General features: G+C 40.2%; 1 protein-coding gene across 1 annotated transcript in view; it reads left to right on the top strand.

Moving 5' to 3' along the window:
- The window catches only part of ATP1B3 (ATPase Na+/K+ transporting subunit beta 3), a 56,124-nt gene extending 37,761 nt beyond the window's left edge, over window positions 1-18,363 (top strand). The window contains exons 4-7 of the mRNA XM_032264766.1: window positions 4,312-4,496; window positions 6,823-6,873; window positions 12,526-12,612; window positions 17,687-18,363. Of these exons, the coding sequence (XP_032120657.1) occupies window positions 4,312-4,496; window positions 6,823-6,873; window positions 12,526-12,612; window positions 17,687-17,857 (494 nt within the window). The 3' untranslated portion in view covers window positions 17,858-18,363. The remainder of the gene's footprint in view (window positions 1-4,311; window positions 4,497-6,822; window positions 6,874-12,525; window positions 12,613-17,686) is intronic.
- Window positions 18,364-20,620: the final 2,257 nt, after the last annotated feature.

Genomic DNA, 20,620 nt, shown 5'->3' with positions numbered 1-20,620 from the left:
AGAAATATACTGTGTACTCTCTCTTCTGGGATGTATTTAGCCTTTTTGTCTTTACCGGATCCTTCCTGTCAACTTGCAGAAATCTTCAACTCCCTCCTATCTTAAACCAAAAGTTGCTTTTAATCTCACATTATCTACTAGCTGTCTTCCTAAGTCTCTTTTCCTTGACAGTTAAATATGTAGTTATTATTTAAATAAAGACTTTTGTGAAAGTATCATCCATGGTTTAATACCTAAAAAAGGTCTGCAATGAAGTGTTCCCTGCCCTGCTCTCTTCCAGCGGAAGTCCTATTAATTTATTCACATATTTTTTGAGGGCCTACTTTGTGGCAAGCACTCATTTGGGTTCCAACAATGAACAGAAGAGAAATTCCTGTCTTTCTGGAGCTTAGTCTAGTGGTGAATTAGAAGATAGTACGCACTGAGGGGGAAAATAAAGCAGAAAAAGGAGATACAGGGTAAGTTGGGAAGGGTTGTGGTTTTACATGCAGAGTGGTCTAGGAAAGCCGTATTGAAAGGGAACCTTTGAGGGAAGATGTGAAGGAGGGAAAAGAACTAGCCATGGAAATGTCCAGCAGAGGAAGCAGTAGGTACAAAGGCCCTGAGGCTTATGGTGCTGATATGTTGAAGATTCATCAAGGAAATGAGAGGGGCTAAATGGAGTGAGCCCTGGGGAGAGGTGTAGGAGACTGAAGTTAGGAAATTCAAGGAGGTCCAGACTGTGTAGGTCCTTAGAAGCCATTGTTAAGTTCTTTGGCTTTTACAGTGACCATGATGGGGGATTTTAAGCCGTGAATAATAACATGATCTAACTTGGATTTTTTTAAAGGATCCTACAGGCTGCTTTTTGAAACTAGACTAGAAGTAGGGAATGGGGAAGCTAGTTAGAAGGCTGTCACAGTAATCTAGGTGAGTGGAGACAGTGGCTTGGCAAGGGAGGGAGCAATGGAGGTTGTGAAAAATAGTCTGATTCTGGACACATTTTATTTCTTTTCTCTTTGTTTCCTTTGTCTGTTTGTCTGAGGTGGTGTCTCACTCTGTCACCCAGTGGCACAGTCACGGCTCACTGTAGCCTCAAACTCTTCGGTTCAAGTGATCGTCCTGCCTCAGCCTCTGGAGTAGTTAGGACTACAGGCTCACATCATCACACCTAGCTAATTTTTAAAATTTTTGTAGAGATGAGATCTCGCCATGTTGCACAGGCCAACTCCTGGCCTCAAGTGAACTAACAACTGGCCTCAAGTGATCCACACATCTTGGCCTCCCAAAGTGCTGGGATTACAGGCGTTCTGTATCTATAAATATTACACTTTTTTTCGCTGGTTCTTGATTTTTTACTTTTATACATTATCACTTTTCTTTATTAGGTTATCATTTATCACTTTTATACATTTTCTTTACTTAGCTGACATGTCTCAGACCTTCCCCCTTTCTCAATTCAATAATAATTGTTTGCTATTAGTTTTATTTTTGGTTGCCTTTTTATACTTGGTTTTTATATCTTCTTCAATCATCTGTAGATACTCTCTTCTGACTTCCTTATTTGTAAACTATCATTTGAGGTATTTTCTTGAGTCTTTTTTTTCTGGAAAACTCTTTCCTAGAGCCCTTCCCCTCCTACTGCAGTTAGTAGTATTTCGACATCAGCCTTTTACTCCCAGCTGTCCTTTGGGGAACTTCCTTTTACTACTTTCTTTAGTTGGATCCACTGTTTCTTGGCCCCTGCCCTTTTTTTCTCTCTTAATTTACTCCTTAGTTTTGATGGAGTACATTCTCAGGTAATTTTATAACAAAAGACACATGAAATGTAAATTTGAGCCCTTTCATTTCTGAAAACAAATTATTTCTGCCTTTATATTTGATTGTTTACCTCCGTACAGAATTCAGTTCTTTGTATTTGCCTTTTTTCTTTGAAAGTTTTTCATGTTCTTTTTCAATATTCTTTATCTCTTTTGAGTTCTAAAATTTCTATCTGGATTTCTGTCCCCAAAGTATTTTGCTGAGACTTGATTGCAGGTCTTTCAGGATGAAGACTTAAGTTCTTCAGTTCAGGGGAAGTATCCTCCGTTACTACTTTGGTAATTTCCTCAACTCAATTTTCTGGCTTTCTCTTTCTAGAACTATTCTGTTCGTTGGGTCTTGGACCTCTGGATTTTCTCTTATTTTGTTTTTACTTAATTTGACTTTCTGGGGATTTACTTTAATTTTCGACTGTTTTTTTGCTTTTTAAGACATTCATCTGTTGTTGATCCTTAGGCGCTCCTTTTTCATGTTTGACAGATATAATGCATCTGGTTAAAAAACAATGTCTTCTCTATTTTTCCTGCGGATACTAATTGGACTTAAATTTTTATCTTGTTCTAATTATCTCTTTCCTTTAGGGTCATTCATTCCTCCTATTATCTTGGTCTTTTTTTTTTTTTTTCCTTCATCGAGGCAGTCTTACTCTGTTGCCCAGGCTGGAATGCAGTGGCGTGATGTCAGCTCACTGCAACCTCTGCCTCCTGGGTTCAAGCGACCCTCATGCTTCACAGGCAGCTAAGATTATAGGCCTGCGCCACCACACCTAGCTAATTTTTGTATTTTCAATAGAGACAGGGTTTCACCATCTTGGCCAGGCTGGCCTCGAATTCCTGGCCTCAAGTATTATCTGCCCATCTCTGCCTCCCAGAGGGCTAGGATTTCAGGCATGAGCCACTACACTCACTCGGCCTTTGGTAATCTTATTTTAGGCTTTTCTCAGATATATAGGGCTCTTTGGTTACTCTGGGGTCAGTGACCTTTCTGTGTTCCTATCATGCCTTCTGCATAATCTGAACAGTCATCATACAGTTCCTTACACTTAACGGTATGGAAGTGGAAGTCAGCATAAAAAAAAAAAAGGTCACTGATGAACTGAGCTATTCCAGCAGAGTGTATGCAGTTTCAGAAGCCTTTGGGGAAATTGGTGAAGGACTTATTTTCTTGCAAAGTGATGGGCGTCATGATGCTGTTTTGTTACAAAGTTTTTCCTACCCCCATAAAATACCTGAATCATTCTTTGCTTTTAAATGAGTACATAGTTCCCACGGTAACCTACTTTCTGATAAGTATAAGATGAAACCGAACATTTTGACAATTATTTTTTTTTCCCCAAGTTGAAGACTTTACACTTCCTTTTTGAAGCATACACTTTGAAATTTGGTTCTTATTTTGGTTGAATTCAGTACCCTTTTTCTGGTACCAGTTGTTACCCACACACCAGTAGTTGTTACGGAGGTACTGTTACACCATATCTTAATTATTTATTAGTAAGTATTGTTCACTAGATTAAGCACATTGAGGGCAGGGGTCACATCAGGCTTGTTCACTGTGTGCCTCTTGGGCTAAACACTGTGCCGAGTATGGAGCAGACATTGTATTGTCTGTTGCATATTTTTCCTCCCTCTTCCGTCCCATTGCCAAGTTCTAACCATTTTACTCCTTTATCACCTTTGCCTTCATCTAGTTACCTCCATCTCTGCTAAAAACACCCTTCTGTGAGCTAGTCTTCTCTCACCTGGGCTGCTTTAATTGTCTCCTAACTCATTTTCCGGGTCCTTTCTTTTTCCTTTCTGGACTGTCCCCCACAGAAAAGTCAGAGTTAATTTCGTAACATAAGTGTATTCATACTATCCACTTTCCCTGGTTTAAAACGTTTTAGTGGATTGTTAATTGCTGTTTGGCAAAACACACACCTACACCCCTCAAAATTCTTTAACATAGCTTACAAGACTATATGGTCTGGCTTCTACCTTCCTTCATTGGAAGTGCTTTTCCCAACTTCATTAACTTCCACATACCCTTTTGCATTCATCTCAGTTGCTTTTTTTTTTTTTTTTTTTTTTTTTTTTTTTTTTAGTGTAGATTGTCATAAGACTGTATCTTCTCTGCGGTTCTGCTTTTATACTCACTCAATGTCTATCTTCCCCACAAAACTAAGCTCCATGAGGGCAGCAGCAGTGCCTTTTTACATCTTCTCTGTTGTATCACTAAGCATGCGGAAGGCATTCAGATAATGCTTTAGCCATGGCTGTTACTGCCACCTAATGGTGACAGATGAGATTAATCTATAATCCAGTTCATATAATTATTGAAACGCAGTAACTTTAGAGCATTAGTTAGCTGTTAAAAGGTAAAGGGGCAAACTTAACATTCTTTCCCTAAAGTTATCTGGTAATTGACATTGCTGTTTTTGTCTTTGAAGATGATTTTCCAAAGGTTGATATATTCCTGGTTGTTTTTAATACCTTTTTTTGGCTGATCTAGCACACATATATGTTTCCTTTTTAGCATATACTTTAGAAGAACAGAAGAACCTCACAGCCTGTCCTGATGGAGCACTTTTTGAACAGAAGGGTCCAGTTTATGTTGCATGTCAGTTTCCTCTTTTGTTACTTCAAGCATGCAGTGGTATGAGTGATCCTGATTTTGGCTATTCTAAAGGAAAACCTTGTATTCTTGTGAAAATGAACAGAGTACGTACATATTTTACCTCTGCTGCTGCTTTTTTTCTAATATTCTCTGTTAAGGAGGCAACTACTTTTAGATTGTTTTGGTTGGGTTAATGCCTTCCTTATTAAAAGTTATCTCATTTGGGGGGTAGCTTGCTTTAAAGGCTAGCAGTAATGTTTATTGATCGCTGGAAAAAAGTTTGTACGGCAAAAAAGAGAGGTTCATAGGTTAATCATGGATTAAGGAGTTAAAGTAACTTAAACTTTTCTTCTTTGGGAATACTTACATGCATTTCACTACAGATTAATGCTTTAAGGGGCAAGTGCTCTCCTTGTCGTACGCAAAGCAGGGTTTTGTTAGGGTACAGTGCTCATCTTTGAATCCTATGTTGTAAAATAATTTAAAATTCCACAGACTCCATAAAGTTTACACTTATTTAACTTTTTCAAAATACTCAGTACCAAAGCATAGTTTTATAGTATCAGTATATGTATATGTAATTAAATAATGGAAATACAAATAAAATCCCATTCCAGTGGGATGTTGCAGTTGTAGCCAAGTAGCAGCATTTTGCTGTTTTACAGAAGGCATGCTTAAATTGTATAGTAATGAGCAAAGTAAGAAGTTAACATTCTCTCTCTGACGGGAATAATGAATTAGGGTCATTGTGCAAAGGAAAATGCCTTTCTTGAGTCATGAATTGATCCCTAGCCCCCATGCCTTGCTGCTCTGTACATGTGTTCAGAGCTGTGTTCTGATGCTCTTACTGTTTTGAGGTCTGCAAGGTCTCCTTTGAAGAGTGAAGTCATTCCTGGTCATTTATTCAGGAAATGGCACTTTCTTAAACAGGTATAGACTTCTCAAAATCATGAATTTATAAATCACTGAAGTCATCATTGGTGAGCACATTGCTACCATCATTAATAAAACTAAAACTTGGGTCTTTTGAAGTTGATACTGCTAAATAAGGAGCTTCCCTATAGGGAGAACCAGCTAGACTGTGAAGTGCCCAGACTGACACCCCTCCAATCTCACCTTCATCTTTTGGGAGGCCTTGGACAACTGACAGTTTCCAGATTGTCCCATAACATTCTAGGTACTCAGTAAATGATTAGTGGGATGTTTCAACCAGACTTTATTCAGAATTAAGAATTGGAGTTAACAAAGTAAGCTGAAAGTAATGTGAAACTAGATCATCTAGTTTATAAAATGAATTAAGTTTGTTTTAACAGAGGTGGCCTTTTGTAATCCCAGTCTACTAGAAATATCCTCACAACATCTAGCTTGCTGATAGAATGCCAGAAGAGGATCAACCTTCTGGGTTTGTTTTCTTTCTCAAGATGGCCTTCTTGAATGATAATGGTCTGAGATACTTGTTGATGACTCAGGGCATGGCTTTGGCAGGAGGACAGCATCAGACACACAGGAATCAGTGATGAGATTAGCTTATGTAACGTAGCAGGGGGTTTCATACCAGTACAGTTCCCAGTTAGCGCTGTTGACATTATTTATTAGGTTACAACATTTCTTGTCTTTTGAGGGGAATATTTAGATTTTACATGCATTTACATGGAAACTGCGTATAAATACATAATGCCAAAACAGATATCTCACAAAATGTACAAATATGTTATGATTCGGTTCTGCCAGCTACATACATGAAAGGAATCTTAAGATAGGGCTCTCCCAATGCATGCCTTTTGGGGAGCAGATGAGGGTAAGATATGGTGAGACTCAGTGGGGCCCTCATGGAAACACGGAGAGTGTGACATAATAAATATATTTTTGTGAAGAACAGTGAATTATTATGCCTCTGCAGTTCTTATTCTTTACATCAAATTGTTTATATAAATATTAATAATAATTAATTTCTATCTGTTTCTTATTTTAAGGGTAGCAAAGGGTACTTTTGTTTTGGTCAGTTCTTTGGTAGTTGATTTGTTTTCTCGGTTGACCTAGTACAGTAATAAGATAACTGATTGCTGAAGTTATTTTATTTAAAAGTTCATTCTATACAAAAATTAGCTGGGTGTGGTGGTGTATGCCTGTAGTCCCAGCTACTTGGGAGGCTGAGGCAGGAGAATGGCTTGAACCCAGGAGGCAGAGGCTGCAGTGAGCCAAGATTACGCCACTGCACTCCAGGCTGGCGACAGAGCGAGACTCTGTCTCTTAAAAAAAAAAAAAAAGTTCATTTTAATCCCCTCAAATACAATTAAAAGGCAGATGTAACTCACTGGGTTAATACACAGAGTAGGTGTTTATCTTAAACACCTCTTGTCCCCAGCAACAGAGGGAGGAAATTCCATTGCATGCTTACATGATGTATTAATCACTGTTTCTTAACCCTAGATAATTGGATTAAAGCCTGAAGGAGTGCCAAGGATAGATTGTGTTTTGAAGGTTAGTATTCAAAACTTCTCTTAAGTCTTTGGTGTTTCTTAAAATACTGTAAAAGTCTAATGATGTAGTCATCTAGTCTTTCTCTTCCTTAATGATAATTCAGAAAAACATTTTCCATGTGTATTTGATTTTGCACACATTGCCCTTATTTTCATATATACCATATTTCATCAGTTCTAAGATTCACTTTTTTTCTGCAAACTCTAGTAACACTGAAATTGGGATTACCCTTATAACTGATGGTGTCTTAATACTGTACCATGACTTTTTTTTTTTCTTAAGTTTGTTAGTTGGCGTGCTACCCATCAATGCTATCTGAGATTTAATGAAATATGGTACATTTTCCTTCAGGTAGAAGCATTATTTATCACCCCTATGCCTACTTTATTTTTTTTCCAGAATACTGTGCAGTTTTCATCTCATAACTTTCTTTTGTTTTCTCTCCATGCTGCAAATGCAACTAAGACAAATAATGTAAAAGATGGGTAAGAGTTCTGAGGAGAAATTAAGTTCTAAATTTATAATTGTGCTAAATATTAACATTTCAACTCCGACTGTATGGCAGAAATATTTTACTTAAAATGTTACATCGAAATCACTTTTAAAGTTGTGGAAATAAATTCGTTTTACTGTTAATGGACTAATTTGGGCATAAACTTCTTGCTGAGTGGTTCTCAAACTTGGTCATTCATCAGAATCATGTTGGCTTCTTGGTTCTGTTCCCATAGTTTCTGACTCAGGTCTGAGATAGGGTACAAAATTTGCATTTCTAACTGAAGTTTCCAGGTGATGCTGATGCTGCTGGTCTGAGGCCCACATTTTGAGAACTCCTGATCTGGAGTGTTCTTATTAATTTTCAAAGAGTATTTACTATTTAGAGTAGTCTAGAAAGTCAGGAAGTTTATGGTTTCTCATCTGGGTTGAAATTATATGTGTGTGACCACTGGCAATTCACTTTACCTCCTTGTGCCACAGACAGCTCAATGGGAAACTTGTGTGAAATCCAGAATCAGCCAGGGTTGGTGGCTCACACCTGTAATCCCAGCACTTTGGGAGGCCAGAGTGGGAAGATCACAAAGTTAGGAGGTCGAGACCATCCTGGCCAACATGGTGAAACCCCGTCTCTACTAAAATACAAAAAAACTAGCTTGCCGTGGTGGCACACGCCTGTATTCCCAGCTACTCAAGAGGCTGAGGCAGAGGGATCGCTTGAACCCAGGAGGCAGAGATGCCAGTGAGCTAAGATTATGCCACTGTACTCCAGCCTGCCTACAGAGCAAGACTGTGTCTCAGAAAAAGGAAAGGAGGAAGGGAGGGAGGGGAAGGGGGAACCCACTTAAAACCAGACACACATCTAAGCTGAGCTTTTCTTGATAAATTCTTCTAAAAATCTAGTGGGAAGCATATACTGTCAGCTCTCAAGTCAAAACATTATAGCTACAAAATACATTTAGAAAAAATGTTGAGTAACCCTTTATGATCAGGGCTTGCTCACAGTGCTTTTTGGTAGAAAGCTCCTGGGGCTTGGATGCTAGGTTGGGTAGAAGTGCTAATTTCATGACCGTGAACCTGTATACAGGAGCTTTTGCCGTTGCACGTGAGCAGGCTGCATAGATAAGCTTGGAATGCTGGGTCTACAAAGCCAATACCACCTAAAAGGAAAACGCATTCAAACCAGAAGTACAAACACTTTTAATTCTTTTCTAAGCTTTAAATTGTATAAACCTTTGGCCAGTATAAAAAATTCCATATAACTCTTCCCTTAAGGGCTTTTTTTTTCTTTTTTTCTTTTTTTTTGACTCAGTCTGGAGTGCGGAGGCGCAATCTCAGCTTACTGCAACTTCCACTTCCCGGGTTCCAGTGATGTCCCTGCCTCAGCCTCCTGAGTGGCTGGGATTACAGGTGCGCACCAGCAGGCTCAGCTGATTTTTTATATTTTAGTAGAGATGGTGTTTCACCATGTTGTCCAGGATGGTCTCGATTTCCTGACGTTGTGATTTGCTTGCCTCGGCCTCCCAAAGTACTGGGTTTACAGGCGTGAGCCACCATGCCCAGCCCCCTCAAGGTTTTAAATGCATTTTTCTTCTTGTTTTTTCTATTATGTATCCTTCGCTTCTAGAATAGTTGCAGGAAATGTTAATGAAAAATCCAGATTTAGGCAGGGGGCAGTGGCTCACGCCTGTAATACCAACACTTTGGGAGGCCAAGGCAGGCAAATCACCTGAGGTCAGGAGTTTGAGAACAGCTTGTCCAACCTGGCAAAACCCTGTCTCTACTAAAAATATAAAAATTAGCTGGGCATGGTGGCAGGTGCCTGTAATCCCAGGTACTTGAGAGGCTGAGACAGGAGAATCACTTGAACCGGGGAGGCAGAGATTGCAGTGAGCTGAGACCTCGCCCCTGTGCTCTAGTCTGGGCAACAGAGCTGTCTAAAAAAAAACCAGATTTAATGATTTAGATTTCAGTTAGCTTTCCTTTTGCTTTGGAGAGATGTGTGTAAGGCACATAAAAAAAACAGGAGGGTTTTTTATTTTGTTTATTTAGTTGTAGAATTTTTTTTTGTTTTTAGAAAAACACAAAATTGGAAGAAATGTTTATAAAATTTGGCATTTTATCTCTAGGCTAGTCACAAGTAGTAAACCAGTTAGAACCATAAAGATGTGGCTCTCCAGAACAGATGGAAGCATTTACTACGTATCATAATTGCAATTTTCTATTAGATTTGCCTGTCTATATCAAGTGTTCTTTAAATTTTTTAGTTGTTTTATGTAATATAGATGTATTTTATTTTGTCTTGCATTGAGTTTGTTCTGCTTTAATTGCTTTAAGAGTCCTAAAAATACAAATACTTTCGAGGTGGCTTTTTTCCCTCTCTCTTTCTCTCTCTCCCTCTATAGAGATGGGTGTTGCCATGTTGCCCAGGCTGGTCTTGAACTCCTGGACTCAAGCAATCCCCTGCCTCAGCCTTTGAAAGTACTGGGATTATAGGCCTGAACCACTGCAGGTGGCCAAGGTGGCCTTTTAATATATCCCAACTTAAAAGATTCCTACAAAAGATGTAATTTTTCTCATTTTTATAAGAAAACCAAATACTGAAGAAACTTAAGTCATTTCATCAGTATTTGGTTTTCTTATGAAAATGAATCATATTAAGAAAATCAAAAGTGGGAAGAGACAAAATGTATTAATTTTTAGACTCCATTTTGTTTTCAGTGGAACTCAGTGAACATCAGTAAGTTCTTAGTTGCTCATCGTTTACAATATGATGCTATTGCCAGATGTGGCGGCTCACATCTGTAATCCCAGCACTTTGGGAGGCCAAAGTGGGCAGATCACCTGAGGGCAAGAATTTGAGACCAGCCTGGCCAACATGGCAAAACCTCATCTCTACCAAAAATATAAAAATTAGCTTGGCATGGGGGCGTATGCCTGTAATTCCAGCACCTTGGAGGCTGAGGTAGTAGAATCACTTGAACCCAGGAGGAGGAGGTTGAGGTGAACCAAGATTATTCCATTGCACTCCAGCTTAGGCAACAGACTGAAACTCTGACTCAAAAAGAAAGAAAAACACACTCTGAGGGACTCGGTGAACTGTTTCTCAAAGAAAACCTCTTTTTCATTTTGGGGAAATGTGTTCTGTGAATGAAGGTATATTAAGGGGATAAAATAGGTTCAACAAACGCAGTTAATGCAGAAAAGCACTGATACCAAAGAGACTAGGTTTTCTCTAATATAAAATGTTACCTTTGATTTTTAAGCTTATTTTTTTATATTAAGGAGTACAGATGGCCGGGCGCTGTGGCTCACGCCTGTAATCCCAGCACTTTGGGAGGCCGAGGCGGGTGGATCACGAGGTCAAGAGATCGAGACCATCCTGGTCAACATGGTGAAACCCCGTCTCTACTAAAAATACAAAAAATTAGCTGGGCATGGTGGCACATGCCTGTAATCCCAGCTACTCAGGAGGCTGAGGTAGGAGAATTGCCTGAACCCAGGAGACGGAGGTTGCGGTGAGCCGAGATCGCGCCATTGCACTCCAGCCTGGGTAATAAGAGCGAAACTCCATCTCAAAAAAAAAAAAAGGAGTACAGATGTACAGTGGAGTTTGAATAGTGATTGAAAGTGACTTTTGCAGTTTCTCCTGGTGTTGTTACTTCCTGCCCTTTCCACATATTCTTCATCTGGATCATTAGAACTTGTCTGGTGGGTGGTGCGCATCATTCTGTGCTTTATGCTGTCTGGCCGATGCCTTTCATCTGTTTCTCACGCCACCCAGCACCCATATGCTGCTTCAGAATGAAACGAAATGAACCTACAACTCCTTAGGGTGGATTCTTAGTTTTGCTTTATGCTGTTTCATGTGTGGTTTCAATGTCTCAAAAAAATTTTAATATATATATATATATATATATTAAATTTCAGTATTTAATAACATTTTATTTTAACTTGTGGTCTGTTTGCTACTAGTCAGTCTGTTAAAATTATACTCATTAGAATTAGGCCCATTTGGGCCAGGCGTGATGGCTCATGCCTGTAATCCCTACCCTTTGAGAGGCCAAGGTGAGCGGATCAGGAGGTCAAGGATCAAGACCATCCTGGCCAATATGGGAAACCCCGTCTCTACTAGAAATACAAAAATAAGCTGAGCCTGGTGGCATGCACCTGTAGTCCCAGCTACTCAGGAAGCTGAGGCAGGAGAATCACTTGAACCCAGGAGGCGGAGGTTGCAGTGAGCCAAGATCACACTACTGCACTCCAGCCTGGCGACAGAGTGAGACTCTGTCTGGAAAAAAAAAGTATTAGTCCCATTTGGAAAGTATTGCATGAGAATTTTCATAAATTGCTTATTTATCATGAATAATACTAGAAATAACTAATAGCATGAGTTATTTAGATTATAGGTGATGCTTAATTTGTATGTTGATAAACATGGAATATGTTTTCACGTTTATCAACATAGAATTCCATGCATGTTTATCAACTTGCATGGAATTCCAGTAGACAAGTAATACTTAATGATTTATATACGCTCATAGATTTATTCCTGAGAAATACAGTATTTAAATTTGTCGAGGAGGGTTTTGCTTGGAGTACCTTAAATTTTCCCTTGTGATTCCTGTCAGGTGCATTGTGGATTCCCCTCTGGTTGCAGTTGTGGTTATTAATCACATGAAACTCTCACACCTGCTGTCTCCCACGCCTGAGTGCTGCATTCTAGGTTGGCACCTTGTGGTGGCCTTTCTTTCCAGTCTGGAAGCACAGTATTTTATTCATTTCATGAAAACAAAGGTCCCAAACCTGCTGGTGCCTTCCTGCTGTTAGTAGGTAGAAAGGCTGGCATTTGGTATTTGGAGGGCAGGTAAGATTTTACAGGAGTACATGAGTGGAACTGGCTATAAATAAGGGACTCTAATGAAAAAGAGTATACAATATATCTGGAAGTGTAAGAATCAGGATAGTTCGTGTGGAATTACGTAATATTAATAAGATGAGCAAGCCTCTTCTCAGAAATACACTAGTAATGATAATATAGTTGGAGCAGCATTGTAATTTCTCCAAACTGTTCGTGATTGCTACTGCTTTAATTATAAACACAGTTTTTACAAATTCTTTTTGTGACCTAAAGAGAATTTCTTTTGTTTCCAACTTTAGAATGAAGATCAAACAAATATAACAACTTATCCTCATAATGGAATTATAGACTTAAAATATTTCCCATATTATGGGAAAAAACTGCATGTAAGTATTTAGAAGTTATGTTATAACTGCTCTTTTGGGAAGCTGGAGCATCTGTTGAAGTCCCACTTGTCTGGGGTAGGTAGACACAAGCCCTGTTTAATTTGTGCATCATCTGTTCAGGTTTTGTTTTATTTTAATGTTGATGGTAAATGGAGTTCTGACATCCCCAATTCAGAACACATAACCCAAGCAGATAAAGTTGGATGATGTTTTTTTTATATATTATTTTCTTTTTTATTATAAAAGTAGTAGTATGTGCTTATGTAGAGAAAGTAGAAAAGTACTTAAAAAGAAAATCAAGGCCGGGTGTGGTGGCTCACTCCTGTAATCCCAGCATTTTGGGAGGTCGGGGCAGGTGGATCACGTGAGGTAAGGAGTTTGAGACCTGGCTGGCCAACTTGGTGAAAACCCCTTTCTACTAAAAATACAAAAATTAGCCGGGCATGATGGCGTGTGCCTATAGTCCCAGCTACTCAGGAGGCTGAGGCAGGAGAATCTCTTGAACCCAGGAGGCAGAGGTTGCAGTGAGCCGAGATCGTGCCCACCGCACTCCAGGCTGGGCAACAGAGTAGGATTCTGTCTCTTCCATCCCCCACCACCCCACAAAAAAAAAATCAGAAAGCTTGTTACAGCTGCACAGTGGCGAGGCATAGTGGTGAGGCGGGCAGATCACCTGAGGTCAGGAGTTCAAGACCAGCCTGACACTAACATGGTGAAACCTCATCTCTACTAAAAATACAAAAATTAGCCGGGCATAGTAGCAGGCACCTGTAATACTTGGGAGGCTGAGGCAGGAGAATTGCCTGAACCCGGGAGGTGTGGAGGTTGCAGTGAGCCAAGATTGCGCCATTGCACTCCAGCCTGGGCAACAGAGTAAGACTCCATCTCAGGAAAAAAAAAAAAAAAAAAAAAAAGCTCATTACCTAGAGAAGCAGTATTGTAATGTAATTTTATTCATATTTTTCCTTATAATATATGTACACAAGTATCATATTATTAAATTGGGATCATACTGTATATATACTTTTTGAACTTTTTATTTTGAAATGATTTAAGACTTGAAGTAGCTAGAATAGTACAAAAATTTCCTGTAGATCCTTTACCTAAATTTCCCAAGTGTTAATATTCTCCCTTGTCTTATTATTCATTTGCTTAATACATAAACGTTTGCCCCCAAACCATTTGGGACTAAGTTACAAACATGCTGCCTGTTTGCATTAAATGCTTGAGTGTGTAGTTCCTAAAATAATACATACCTAGTGGTTTGGATATGTTTTCCCTTCAAAACTCAATCTGAAACTGAATCCTCAATGTGGTAGTACTGAGAGGTATGGCCTTTAAGAAGTGATGGGGTCATGAGGGCCCTGCCCTCAGGAGTGGATTAATCCTTTCATGGATTAATAGGTTAGTGGGAACCAGGGGCAGTGGCTCAAGCCTGTAATCCCAGCACTTTTAGAGGCCAAGGCAGGCGGATCACCAGGTCAGGAGTTCCAGACTAGCCTGGACAACATGGTGAAACCGCATTGCGACTAAAAATACAAAAAAATTAGCCAGACGTGGTGGCCTGCACCTGTAATCCCAGCTACTCTGGAGGCAGGAGAATTGCTTGAACCCAGGAGGTGGAGGTTGTGGTAAGCAGAGATCACACCATTATACTCCAGCCTGGGAGACAGAGCAAGACTTTGTCTCAAAAAAACAAACAAACAAACAAAAAAAAACCAACAACAACAAAAAAAATAGGTTAGTAGACTAATGAGTTATCATAGGAGTGGGACTAGTGGCTTTATAAGAAGAGGAAGAGAGGCCGGGCACGGTGGCTCACACCTGTAATCCCAGCACTTTGAGAGGCTGAGGCAGGCGGATCACTGGGTCAGGAGATCAAGGCCATCCTGGCTAACACAGTGAAACCCCATCTCTACTGAAAATACAAAAATTAGCTGCATGTGGTGGCCCGCACTTGTAGTCCCAGCTACTCAGGAGGCTAAGGCAGGAGAATCGCTTGAACCTGGGAGGTGGAGGTTGCAGTGAGCCCAGATCATACTACTGCATTCCAGCCTGGGTGACAAAGTGAGACTCTGTCTCAAAAAAGAAAAAAAAAAGAAGAGAGACCTGAGCAGTAGCACTTTAGCATGCTCAGTGCTCAGCCCTCTGGCCATGTAATGCCTTGTACCACCTTGGGACTTTGTTGAAAGTCCCCAGCAGCAAACAAAAGGCTCTCACCAGATGCAGCTCCTTGATCTTGGCCTTGTCGGCCTCCATAACTGTAAGAAATAAATTCCTTTTCTTTATAAATTACCCAGTTTCAAGTTTTGTGTTTTAGATAACAAAACAAAGACATCAACCGTAGTATAGTTAACAAAGGAAGTTAACAATATAGCACTGTGTATCTACAGACTTTGTTGAAATTTCATCAGTTGTTCCAGTAATATTCTTTATAGCAAAAGACAAGAGAGTTTTCCTGATCCAAGATATCACACTTTTAACATGTTTAGCAACCTGTAATCTGAAATATTTCTTTAGTCTCTGTCTAATGCCTTTGTACTCTTCAAAAATGAGTACAGGCCTTTTATGGCCTCTTTTATGTTCATGAGTTTAAGTTGGTGGTTTTTCATGATTAAATATAGGTTGTGCATTTTGACAGGAGTATGGTATCATTTCATTCCATTAATGATGATGTTACCTTGATTGCTTGGCTAAGGTGGTATCAGCCAGGTTTCTACAATATTATAAAGTTACTTTTTTTCTTTTGTCATCAATAAGTATCATGTGGGGAAAATCCTTTGAAAGTCTGGAAATCACTCTGTTTTTGCCAAGTTTAGCATTTGTTGATTCTTGCCTGAATCATTTATTATAAGATTGTTCCCAAATGGTAGTTTTTCTAATCTCATCTTTTTCCATTAGTTGGCATTCTACTCTAAGGGAATGCCTTTCTTTTTTCATTTATTTATTTCTGCTGATATAGACTCATGGATTCCATAGTTAAATTATATAATTTATTATAATATTCTATGTATTATATTCTTTTATAATCAGTATTTATTTTGATGCTACATATTCTGAGATTTGGTTGGTAGGAGACCTTCAGGCAGGCCCCGGTGTCTTTTGACGTGATTACATAATTCTTTGAGCACTTTTTTATATCCTGGAATTACAAGATACCCCAAGTTAATCTTGTACTTTTCCTGCCCCAATCCTGGAATCAGCCCCTATTCATTTTAGTGAAGAATTGTATTAAGAAACCATAGTGAAGCTAAACAATTATGAGTATATTTGCACCAAGTTACACAGCTATCAAAAGTAAGGATATAAGAGCTAAGTAACATGATGGGTAATAGATCTTATGAATTGTTGTCAAACACAATCAATAAAATAGGCCATAGAGAATACCCTGTCATTGTCCAGCACACGTGGAACAGTCACAGAACTTTGTCATAAAAAAAATCCCTTCCTAACGCTTTGGGAGGCCAAGACAGACAGATAGCTTGAGGCCAGGAATTTGAGACCAGCCCTGAGCAAAATATAGCCAGACTTTGTCTCTCCAAAAAGGTAAAAATTAGCCATTACCCAGGCATGGTGGAGCTACTCAAGAGACTGTGGAGGAAGGATTGCCTGAGCCCAGGAGGTTGAGGTGGCAGTGAGCTATGATCACACCACTATACTCCAGCCTGGGTTGGCAGAGCAATACCCTATCTCTGAAAAATAATAATAAAATATTTAAAGTTTCATAAAGTAGAAATACATTACAATTAATACTTTGTGATTACAATGCAATAAAACTAATAATTATTAAAAAGACCCTTCTATATGGGGGGGAGGGACAAGTAGAAACTGTCTCTTAACATATATTTAAAAGTAATTATTTAAAAGTATATTATTAAAAGTAAATTATTAAAAAGAATATTTAGGCCGGGCGCGGTGGCTCAAGCTTGTAATCCCAGCACTGTGGGAGGCCGAGGCGGGTGGATCACGAGGTCAAGAGATCGAGACCATCCTGGTCAACAAGGTGAAACTCCGTCTCTACTAAAAATACAAAAATTAGCTGGGCATGGTGGCGTGTGCCTGTAATCCCAGTGACTCAGGAGGCTGGGGCAGGAGAATTGCCTGAACCCGGGAGGCAGAGGTTGCGGTGAGCCAAGATCGCGCCATTGCACTCCAGCCTGGGTAACAAGAGCGAAACTCCGTCTCAAAAAAAAAAAAAAGAATATTTAAAAGTAAGGCCAGAGCCAGGCACAGTGGCTCACACCTGTAATCCCAGCACTTTGGGAGGCTGAGGCAGGTGGATCACCTGAGGTCAGGAGTTCAAGACCAGCCTGACCACCACCCCCATCTCTACTAAAAATTCAAAAATTAGCTGGGCATGGTGGCATGTGCCTGTAATCCCAGCTACTTGGGAGGCTGAGGCAGGAGAATCACTTAAACCCAGGAGGCAGAGGTAGTGGTGAGCCCAGATTGTGCCATTGCACTCCAGTCTGAGCAATAAGGGTGAAACTCCATTTCAAAAAAATAAAAGTAATGTTACATAGACCGGGTGTGGTAGCTCACACCTGTAATCCTAGCACTTTGGGAGGACGAGGCGGGAGGATCACTTGAACTCAGGATCGTGAGCTATCACACCCAACCAACACTTTTATCAGTTTAAAAAAAAGTGTGAACTTACAGCTTCAAAAAATTAAAAATAATGCAGAGAACAGAAAATAATAGGCCCAATTTTTTTTCTTTAATTTACAAGCCAAGTGTGGTGGCTCACACCTGTAATCCCAGCCTTTGGGAGGCCAAAGTGGGAGGACCACTTGAAGCCAGGCATTTGAGGCCAACCTGGACAGGGAGACCCTGTCTCTACAAAAATATAAATAAAAATTAGTGGGCTGTGGTGGCATGCACCTGTAGTCCCAGCTATTTAGGAAACTGAGGTGGGAGGATTGGTTGAGGCTTCAGTGAGCCATGATTGCACCACTGCACTCCAGCCTGGGTAATAGAGTCTCAAAAAAAATTTGCGGAATAAGCCAGCTCCTGGTAGAGAAAAGTAAAATGTTTCCATAGAGTTTGAATTGATGTCTTTTCCTTTTTTTGCCAGGTGGGGTATCTACAGCCATTAGTTGCTGTTCAGGTCACCTTGGCTCCCAACAGTGCTGAGAAAGAAGTAACAGTTGAGTGCAAGATTGATGGATCACCTAACCTAAAAAGCCAGGATGATCGTGACAAGTTTTTGGGACGAGTTATGTTCAAAATCACAGCACATGCATAGTATGAGTAGGATATCTCCACAGAGCAAATGTTGTGTTGTCTGTCTTCACTTTGTATCAGCTGGACCTGCCATTCTAGAGTTGAGACCACCTTGGAGAAGGGTGTGTGGTACATGACACTGGGTAACATCATAACGTGCTTCCAGATCATAGTGTTCCGTGTCCTCTGAAGTAACTGCCTGTTGCCTCTGCTGCCCTTTGAACCAGTGTACAGTTGCCAGATAGGGACCGGTGAATACCTGATTCCAAACATGTAAGATGGGGGTCTTGTCCTCTTTTTATGTGGTCTAGTTGCCAAATGTCTAAAGCCTAATACGCTGTGCTATGTAAATATTTTATGGATGTAACACTGGTCAACTATCATACTTTGATGTCTACAAAATTTTAGGGATAAAATGGTACCCGGCCAACATCAAGTGACTTCATAGCTGCAAGAAGTGCGGTGTGTGGAGGAGTTCTGTATGTGAGGAAGGAAAACAGAAAATAAAAGTGTATTTGAAAAATATTATCTTGGATTCTTTGTAAAATTTATTTTTTACGTGCTGAGTTAGTCTGGATCTTTTTGATTAAGAGCACAAACTTTTTGTTGTATAACGTGTAAAAAAAAATTGGGATAATTTTTTAGTGCTGGAACTGTCTCCTAAAGTATTTTAGGCTGTAGATAAAAGCATTTTTAGGTTAGCCAGTATGACTGTGCACCTAATTTTTTATAAGATTAAATTCTTAAGATTTAATTTGTACAGTAGTTTGTGAAATATCTTGTTACTGCTTTTATTTAGCAGACTGTGGACTCTAATAAAGTATATATAAATTGTGAAATATAAAAACTTGGAACTTATTCAAAGCTTCAAACCAAATAACAGTTTCGTGTAAGCATTCTTTTCCCCTCAAGCATTAGGTGTGTTCTTGGTAGGATTCTTTGTCATAATTTGGGCTACTTTGTTGAGAAAGTTGTGCTTCCCCTATGATCTATGTTATTTCTTGTGTTTTTCTTAAGGCTACTGTTACTTTTCTCCAAGCAGATATTCTTAAGGTTTTCTCTGTGGTGGTGCAAGCCAGAAGGGGTGGGACCCAACCCAACTGGCTCAAAAATGACCTCCTGGAGTAAACATGAGGGCTCTGGGTGGCCTTGCCTGGCCAGACGGGCTTTGGTAGTGGGCACTCAGCCCCACGTGAGAGCTCTGCTTGTTCCTCTATCACTAAAATCATAGTGATAACAGATTTTCACTGAAGGAAATGATTCTTGAAGTAGTTACAGCAAATCTTTCTGGGTTTTGATTTTCTTCCTTATCTCTTAAGAGTGTAAAACAAAGATAAAAGAATGCTACGATGTGAGAGAGGTGACATCACTTTAGTTAGCCCAGCGTGACCATGTCCTCAACAGCTGTTACCTTCAGTGCCTGTGAAATTCACATTAAGTATTCTATTGAATTTGTATTTTTGAATCTTTTGAAGTAAATATGGATGGAATTTTTGTTTTAATGAGCTTAGATAAAAGCAGACTCATTCTCAGACTATAAGAGAAGAATTGAGATGGCATCCAACATGGGGTAGGTTTTGGAGAGAAATAAAAATGACACATACACATAAGTCACTAAAGCATCTTGTATGCCTCCCTGGCTCAGAAGTTTGGACTTGATCAGCCCCTGACTGCCTAGTGGTTTTAGCTGATCTCCCAACTTTCATGGCTCTGCTTGCTTCATCTATCAGAATTGAGGCAGCTTAACAACAACTTAGCAGACCTGCTGTATACCAGGACTGGATCAGCCAGACTTTGAGGATACGGAGATGAAAAGACATGGTTTCTCAAAGATCTTAAACTAGGAGGGAACAGGCTCTGAGACACACAGCACGTGGCATGATGATGATGATGGCATTTACGTGTAAGGGGCCACAAAGTGGTGTAAGACTAGGTTATTCCAAAGGCCCCACCCCTCTCTAAAAGTTTATTTCTGTAAAAGGTCTCAAGAGACAGGTGGTGCTTGATGGAGGAGGAAGAGTGGCTGGAAGCTGGGTCTGTATGGGCCAGGTAAGGACTGATCTAGCAATGAAGGGTGCCTTGTCACAGCTGGAGTCCACCCTTCTGCTGGTTGTGGGTTTTCCTCAGGATTTCAGGATGTGAATACAGATCACCTGGGTATCATTAAAATGCAGATTGCAGTTTGCTAGGAGGGATTCTACAGATGTAGCAACTCCAAGGTAATACCTACCTTAGAGCTTATTCACCACAGATTGGAAAGGACCAAAGACAACTACCTGTGCCTCCTTGGCCATTGAGCCTAGCATCAGTTTGATTCAGTAGATGGAGAAGATTGAGCCATCATTTGACTTTAGCTGCTATCTGGAGGTGCGTGACTCCTAGCTGGCCACCTGTCTAGGCAAGAGAACCCTGAGAATACCCAAAGACTACACCACTGCCCTTGGGAGAACTGGGGTGGTGTTGCTTCAGGTCTTCCTGCCCAGCAGGACACATTCCCAGGCTGAGCTGAGGGAGTGTGGGGTGAAATGAGATGTGTCCCCATGTTTTTCAATATTAACGTTTCTTATGATCCCTTTCTCTGGGTGGCTGAGAACAGCTGGGGATGGTGTGGAAAGACAGAGTTTCCTGCAGAATGATGTGCCTTCTCAAGAGCTCTCCAGGGGCAGGAGGGAAATGGGATGTCCTGAGAGGCTGTATGGCAGCAAGGCGGGTGGGCGACGGCTAGCTGGGATGAGATAGCCAGAGCCTAGGAGGAGGAACCCAGTGGGGTGTGGCCGGCTGAGAT

This window comes from Sapajus apella, unplaced genomic scaffold (assembly GCF_009761245.1).
Source record: "Sapajus apella isolate SASKATOON/1434 unplaced genomic scaffold, GSC_monkey_1.0 scaffold4, whole genome shotgun sequence".
In the NCBI taxonomy this organism is placed as follows: domain Eukaryota; kingdom Metazoa; phylum Chordata; class Mammalia; order Primates; family Cebidae; genus Sapajus; species Sapajus apella.
Note: the sequence above shows the minus strand (reverse complement) of the source record. Positions and strands in the feature narration are given on the sequence as shown.